At 38.3% G+C, this 8,170-nt stretch overlaps 1 protein-coding gene across 1 annotated transcript; it reads left to right on the top strand.

Moving 5' to 3' along the window:
- Nucleotides 1–1,210: 1,210 nt before the first annotated feature.
- On the top strand, nt 1,211–2,854 carry LOC144763068 (uncharacterized). Its single transcript, XM_078648370.1, has one exon. The coding sequence runs from the start codon at nt 1,211–1,213 to the stop codon at nt 2,852–2,854; it is 1,644 nt and encodes a 547-aa protein (XP_078504496.1).
- Nucleotides 2,855–8,170: the final 5,316 nt, after the last annotated feature.

The raw sequence follows: 8,170 nt of genomic DNA, 5'->3' as shown, positions 1-8,170 counted from the left end.
AAAAAAATAATATATATATATATATATATTGATATATGTATTGTTCAATATTAAACTTGATAATCAAGCATTGTTTTGGTGGTACATTGTATGGCTGGTGTATATGAGTGTATGATGGTGTAAGAGGTGAAGACCAATAGGTGAGAGAATCTAGATTTCCAAGAAAATGTATTTGTGACAATTAAGTCTTGCATGGAACCCTGTCTCTTGGAGTAACAGGGCCATTGTCTATTACATTGTTGCCTGTTCCTTGACTAGATATGGTCAGAGTCTCGTATCTCTGGAGTTACACTATGTCGAAGATGCTCAGATTACCTGTCCGGCCTATGCCAGGCTCTCTGATAGTATAAAGTATTCCCTTGCAGCAGTTGCTTATGTTTCCTGCCGCCCTTGTGATGCTGTCTTTCATCATCCATTCACTGGAAAAGGGTCCATTTTGTATTTTTTGTAAGGCTGTGTGATAATAAAAAGCATTCCCTGGATAATAAAGGAGGCATCTTGTTGCTTTGGATTTAACATTGTAGTATGTGCTAGGGAGAGGGTCTCACTCAATGAACAAGGAACCTTCTCTGATGTCTTGGTTGCTATTTTTGTCCGCACTCCTCAATAGAAGGGGATTGTGGAAGGAAGGATTGTATGTTCTTACTTTGCCTACGCCATCTTCACATTGAAAGTGTAATCTAGAATTTCTTCAGCGCACTTGTCGTTATAGATAAGTAAATGCCAATAGATTTTCGTAATGGACTCTCCATTTAAGCTGATCCAGTGTGTTTTATTTTTTTTAATCTTTTTCTAACAGGTGAAACAAATGTGTTAATTATCAAGAAAGGTGAAGGCATTAAACATCACTTGTGTGGGAAGTGATGTAAAAACAGTATGCCTCAAGATCACTTCCCATGAAGGCTAATGTCTCACAAACTACAGCTGAAAACCCATACTGTTCAATGAGGTCTGCACTTGGATCTTAGGGATCAGCTGATCTGCATAGAAGACATAACATACTGAACAAACTGAAGCAAGTCTGATGAGATGCTCATTATGAAGGAGGAGCTAACCTAGTATAGGAAAGAAAACAAAGAAGAGAAACTGTGTGAATATGTAGAATATGACAACACATGTATTAGGGGGAGAAAGAGCAAGTGCGACATCACAACCTTCCTACTGGAGAAAAATCTTTTAATGGATTGACTGTGGAAAAGAGTTTTTAACAATGAGAGAACTAATGCAGCATCAACATCTACACATAGCAGAGAAGCCATATAAATGTGCTGAATGTAATAAAGTGTTCAGAAGATGGAAGACTCTAAGGCAGCATCAACAAATCCAAACAGGGGAGAAACCATATGGCTGTACGGAATGTGACATGGCATTTATTAGAAAAGTACACCTAATAATACATCAGAAGATCCACACTGGGGACACACCGTATAAATGCAGTAAATGTAGCAAAGGATTTATAACAAATAAACAGCTAAACCATCATCAAAAAATCCACACTGGAGAGAAACCATATCTATGTACAGAGTGTGACAAAGCATTTATAACAAATGTACAGCTGAAACAACATCAGAAAATCCACACTGGTGAGAAACCGTATGAATGTACAGAATGCAACAAAGCATTTAGAACAAATGGAGAGCTAAAACGACATCAGAAAATCCACACTGAGGAGAAACCATATCAATGTGCACAGTGTGGCAAAGCATTTACAACTAATGGAGTGTTAATACGACATCAGAAAATCCACACTGGGGAGAGACCATATCAATGTGCACAGTGTGGTAAAGCATTTACAACTAATGAAGTGCTACAACAACATCTGAAAGTCCACACTGGAGAGAAACCATATGGATGTACAGAATGTGACATGGCATTTATTAGAAAGGCACACCTAATAATACATCAGAAGATCCACACTGGGGAGAAACCGTATGAATGCGCTGAATGTAGCAAAGGATTTATAACAAATGAACAGCTGAAACATCATCAAAAAATCCACACTGGAGAAAAACCGTATCCATGTACAGAGTGTGACAAAGCATTTATAATAAATCTAAGGCTGAAACAACATCAGAAAATCCACACTGGGGAGAAACCATATGAATGTACAGAATGCAACAAAGCATTTAAAACAAATGGAGAGCTAACACAACATCAGAAAATCCACACTGGGGAGAAACCGTATGAATGCACAGAATGCAACAAAGCATTTATAACAAAAGGAGAACTAAAACGACATCAGAAAATCCACACTGGGGAGAAACCATATCAATGTGCACAGTGTGACAAAGCATTTATGACAAATGGAGAGCTAAAACAACATCAGAAAATCCACACTGGGGAGAAACCATATCAATGTACAGAGTGTGACAAAGCATTCATAACAAATGTAAGGCTAAAACAACATCAGAAAGTCCACACTGGAGAGAAACCATATGTATGTATTGAATGTGACAAGGGATTTATTACAAGGCAAAGATTAGTACTACATCAGAAATGCCACACAGGAGAGAAACAATATCAATGTGCACAGTGTGGCAAAGCATTTATAACAAATCCAGAGCTGAAAAGACATAAACAAAAACATACTGGGGAGAAACCATATCAATGTACAGAGTGTGACAAAGCATTCTTAACAAATGAAGAACGGAAGCGACATCAGAAAATCCATACTGGGGAGAAACCATATAAATGTACAGAGTGTGACAAAGCATTTACAACAAAAGGGAAGCTAAAACAACATCAAAAAATCCATACTGGGGAGAAACCATATCAATGTACCGAGTGTGGCAAAGCATTTGGAACAAGTGGAGTGCTAAAACGACATAAGAAAGTCCACACTGGGGAGAAATGATTTCAATGTACAGAGTGTAACAAAGCATTGTTAACAAATGGAGATCTGAAGTGACATCAAAAAATCCATTCACGAGAAACCGAATGAATGTACAGAGTGTGACAAAGAATTTGAAACCAATAGAGAGCTAAAAACATCAGAAAGACCACATTGGAGGAAAACCATATCAATGTACAGAACGCGACGAGGGATTTTTTAGAAAGCAACATTTAATTAAACATCCGAAAGTTCATACAGGCGAGAAACCATATCAATGTAATGACTGTCACAAAACATTCATAACAAATCTCGATTAGAAAATCCACATGGCGAGAAATACTATGTACTTACAGAATGTAATAGAGTTTTAAATAGGAAGAATAAGCTAATACAGCATCGACAAATTCACATTATGGAGTAACCATGTTAATGCACAGAATGCAACAAGGGAATAGCTACAAAACAAAATTTGATATGACATTAGAATGCTCACACAGGAGAGAAACTATATAAATGTATTGAACGTGAGAATGCATTCATATGAAATGGAGAGCTAACACAATATCAAACGTCCCCACTTAAAACTGCACTGCATGTGGCAAGGTATTTATTTGCAAGGGAGAGTTAAAACAACATTAGAAAATCCACACTGGGAAAATCTGTATGAATGTACAGAATGCAACGGTGTTCTTAATGAAGTGACTGTATGAATGTACAGAAAGTAACGAGGTTTTTATTAGAAGGACACAGCCAATATAACATCAGAAGTTCCACAGAGTGGAAAAACCATATGCATGCACTTACTGAGACACGACTTCTGAAAGTTCATACAGGAGAGAAATTACATGAATGTACTGAATTTAACAAAGCATTTTTTTTAGAGCGGCACAGCTAATGTACTATCAAAGTCCACACAGGGAAGAAAGTAATGACACAGAGAATGCATACCACACCAAATGTTTCCTGGCATTTGTTCAAAAAGAACGATTTAACAAAACATCAAAAAGTCTACCCTGAGGAGGAACCATATAAATGAATGGAATGTTACTATTCATTTATTGGCAGGGCTCGGCTACAATAAGAGTAAGTCAACACAAAGGAGAAAGTCATGATGGTGGAGAATGCATATCACTGCACTCAATGTGGTAAGGCATCTCTTACACAGGCAAAGCTAATGCAACATCAGAAAGTCATCACTAGTGGGCACAAGTCCTCCACACAGGAGCAACACCATACGAATATACTAAAAATGAGAAAGCCATCATTACAAAGGGATCACTAATGCAACATCTGAAAATCCCACACTAGGAAGTAACTAAAGCAATACATGTTACCAGGTGCTGATCCAATAGTCCAAATTGGCAGAAACAACTTTTTATGGAAAAGCATTTTCCACAGGAGTAACCTAATGTGTCAACATGCATTCCAGGGAGTCACTCTATCTGTCTTCAGTGTGATAAGACATTCATTACAATGGAATAGGTCATGCTTGATCAGAAATTATACACTGGAGAGAAATCACTTAAATATTATAAACATGGAACATTTCCTACCAACTCTATCTTCAAAGGCCGCCCGGATTTAAAATGCACTGATTGTGAAGTCTTTCATTTAAAACAGTCATCAGTTGCTACGTCAAAAAATCCACACCTGCTCACAGTGTTGTTTCGTACAGGTACCCCAATATAGGCTCAGGTAATAACCAAACCTAGTGACCTTTTACCTAGTTACGGTACTGCTTACAGGACATGGGGTTTTCTCCGAAAAACTAGCCTCATCCATTATGCATGAGGATTCTTGAAATTTCAGCAGGATTATCATCTCTTACACAATAACTATATATAACGGTCATTCCTTCCGTCCTCCTAGTCCTACATGGCACAGCAAGGTAGCTCCCGTAAGGGTACCACTTTGGGTCTATAAGCACCATATCTTTGCTGAGGCAGAGAGGAGAAGGACTTCCATGCTGACGCAAGATGCTGAGGTTCCTGCATGCAGACACTCAAGCTCACAGTGGTCTAACATCCCTCGCGGTGTGTCCATCTTTAGACCAAAGACAGGGTCCCACAGTCTCTCACTTCGGGTAATGGGATTGGCTTTATCCTAGGGGGATTCTTGGCTCTACACCTACATACATGTTAGGTACACGTAGGTACATCTAGATAGTGTTGCATTGTAGGAGTACGCATTTATTACTGTCATGTATTTTATATACTGGTCTGTATTAATTTTTCTAGCACTACGGTAGGCATCTAGCATCCATTTACTCTATTGGTGCTTATAATCATTTAGATTTGTTTCTGTCTTATGGTTGTTTCAGCACACCTATTATGCAGTAGAATGATGCTGGTTCAATAAATACTTATTGAAAAACTTCCCCAGCGTTTATTCTGCGTATTACTCAGAGACAAAAATGAGCACGAGTAACTGAGCGAAAAGTACTGCACTGTTTCCACTATCCCTGATGGGACAGAGTTGTCATGTTCGATAGTTGCCAAGAACTATTCTCTCTTTGGTAAGAAGGGTTTATAGTGGCACTGTGAGCTAGCTGGTATGCAGGCTAACATACCCGGTGGGGGTGTCTGGAATCGGTCTGGACATCAATCCTGCAGTGTGTGTTGTCTAAACGTGCAGATCTTATATAGGTTTATAGAAACTACACAACAGCAGATATAGGGGAATGAAATAACTGAGCAAAATGTGGAACAAAGGACTGAAAATAGTGGCAGTCATCATAGGTGCAGAAGGATTAGTCAAGAAAAGGGTCCAGGACAACTTACCCCTTTCCTACAGAGGTGACAACATGCAATCTCCAGATAGCAGCAAATGGACAGAAAGCAACAGCTACATTTCTTTACCTATACCCAGTCTGCTGTAGGTATAAGGGCTATTCTGGCTACCTCGTGACAAGACCTGGCGCTGCCTATTTAATCAGATATATGAGATTTGCTCTGCAAGGCCTTCTAGGGCCTCGTATCCACAGTGTTGGGGACATTTTTGTAAGTAAAATTCAGAGTTTGTTATCTAGGATTTTATGTGCATGCTGTTAATCGTTGGCATTTTGTTTCTTTCTTTAACAATACTGGATTTATGGGGTCAGTTGAAAGTCAGATGCTAGTAGTTTTAGGTATTTGCAGCCCGAAGTATGTGTGCATGAGGTTTATTGTTTCATGTGGGACAGGAGCTACCACCATTTGTATAGATATTGCAGAACAGTTTGCTGGACAACCTGCGAATAAAAGGCCTCTACTTAGAGCAGCGATTAAAATCTCCTATATCACATGTAGGCAACTATTGTATTCTTTCTCCTTTTGTACCGTGTATTTTTTTTAACATGCTGATCTATAATAAAAATAAACATTTGCTGAAAGTACCGACTGCAATCCTAGATATTTGAATACTGTGAACTATCTTATACCATACAGTGTATATAGTTATTCACCTTTCTAAAGCGCTCTAGTGTCCATTCAGGCAAGGCCAGCGTAATAGAAAACAACAAATAAATACATCTGTTTGCCTGAATAGGAAAAGACAAAGCAAAGGTCTTATCTCTCCTTGAGCCTTGTTCCAAAAGGAGAAACTCTGCGGCTACCATTGGGGTGGAGGGAGCGGGTTAATGAGGAGAATCAAACAGATGATTTATATTTAGAAGCCATGTAGAGGGATCAGAAATGTCAGCAATGTGTATCCCACCTTTTAGTCTCATAAAATATGAGCACCTGGCCGATAGACCCCTTAGTTTCTTCCAATGTGAATCAATGGTCTAGTTCTACCCTCGGTGTCTTGCAATGATGTGAATGCTGCAGAAATTCATTAAATTCCAATCTTTTACCAAAAAATGTGTTTATTTTATTTAGAGGGTTTTATAAAGGCTGTACGTGATCCAAAAGAATCAGAAACCAGTACATATGAAAATATTGTTTTGGTTACATATGTAAGCGCAATACAACTTTTAAACCATCAACACAACGCGAGAGAGACATTGCATCAAGTTTAGCTACTCTGTACCCGCACACTGAGTTTGAGACATGCGATTAGATAACTCATCAAGTAATGTGTGCTGTTTACAAAGCCGACTCATAGCTGCTGAGGAGCTTGACAAAGCTCTATTCCTGTTTACAAGTCTGTTATAAATAGGGATCCGGGTTTTATGGCATTTTTATTTTAACATTTTCACCTATATTTATCCATATTTATTTTTTGGCCTTCCTATTAGTATTCATCCATATTTATTTTGTGGTTTGCAATTAAGTGTAGTTAAAATTGGTACATTTCCACATTTATTTGACTGATAAACATGTACGCATTCTTTGATACCTGTCACGTTTTAGCAAATTTAGCAGTCAAATATAGCAAAATACTACACCCACAAGTAAATATTAGTAATTAAATACAATTATATGTTAACATTTGCCTGTATTTAAGGATATCTTAACCTATTTTCTAACTTCCTATGCTGTCTATCTGCTCATCTGTTGTCTTGAAATTCTCAACCAATAGCATGGAACGTCACTCAGTCAAAGCACAATTTTCAGTATTTTCAGCTTTTTAAAAATATATACAGACTGGAATCATATTGTTTTCTGTCTGTATTTATTGGTAAAAACGGAAAACTGGGAGCCTTAATTATGATAAACTTTCATGACCAAGGCAAAAGCGCTGTACCAAACTTTTATCTGACCTGATCTTTGACTGGGCTCCCACACAGTAAAAATTATAAACATGAAATTACTGAAGTGAATGGGCCCATTTGTTGACCGAAGAGCCACAGTTGGGAGAATACAGAGATAAATCCTCAGTCCTTGAATAGACTGAAGTGGAATTAATAGGTCATTGTTTCACCATCCTGAAGACATTGATACTTGATAGAGACTATTAAAAAGAATTCAAGCATCTCCTCACTTGTTTATGAGAGGCTACCTGTTGTTAATTCCACGGTGAACAAGGTTTGCTCTTGTGCTGTGAAGATTCTAAAATAGGGAGGCACTCCATGTGTGAGCTAGAAAAGGTCCCCCTCCCCCACAATTCACCAGCTACTAATCCTCGGATAACCACCCACACTCTCAAGACAAGTTACATCTCTCATCGATATGTGGGTAGGGGTTTGCTGCAAGAGCTGTTTGGGCAAATATGACTAAAATACAGGTGGCAAAGGATTTTGATGTCTGAAATACTTCTGATCTGACAGAAGAAAGATGGAGTGAAACCATCAGACACAACATATATAATTTGGGCAAGCCAAGGCTGCTTGTCTGGAATGTGAGAGGGGTGAATAACCACCACAAGGCCTGGATGGTGATTGCTTTCCTTAATAGACCTAAAGTGGATGTTGCATTA

Source organism: Lissotriton helveticus, chromosome 6 (assembly GCF_964261635.1).
Source record: "Lissotriton helveticus chromosome 6, aLisHel1.1, whole genome shotgun sequence".
Classification (NCBI taxonomy): domain Eukaryota; kingdom Metazoa; phylum Chordata; class Amphibia; order Caudata; family Salamandridae; genus Lissotriton; species Lissotriton helveticus.
Note: the sequence above shows the minus strand (reverse complement) of the source record. Positions and strands in the feature narration are given on the sequence as shown.

Coding starts and splice junctions, on each gene's coding strand:
- LOC144763068 (XM_078648370.1), top strand. CDS start 1,211: ATGAGAGAACTAATGCAGCATCAACATCTACACATAGCAGAGAAGCCA.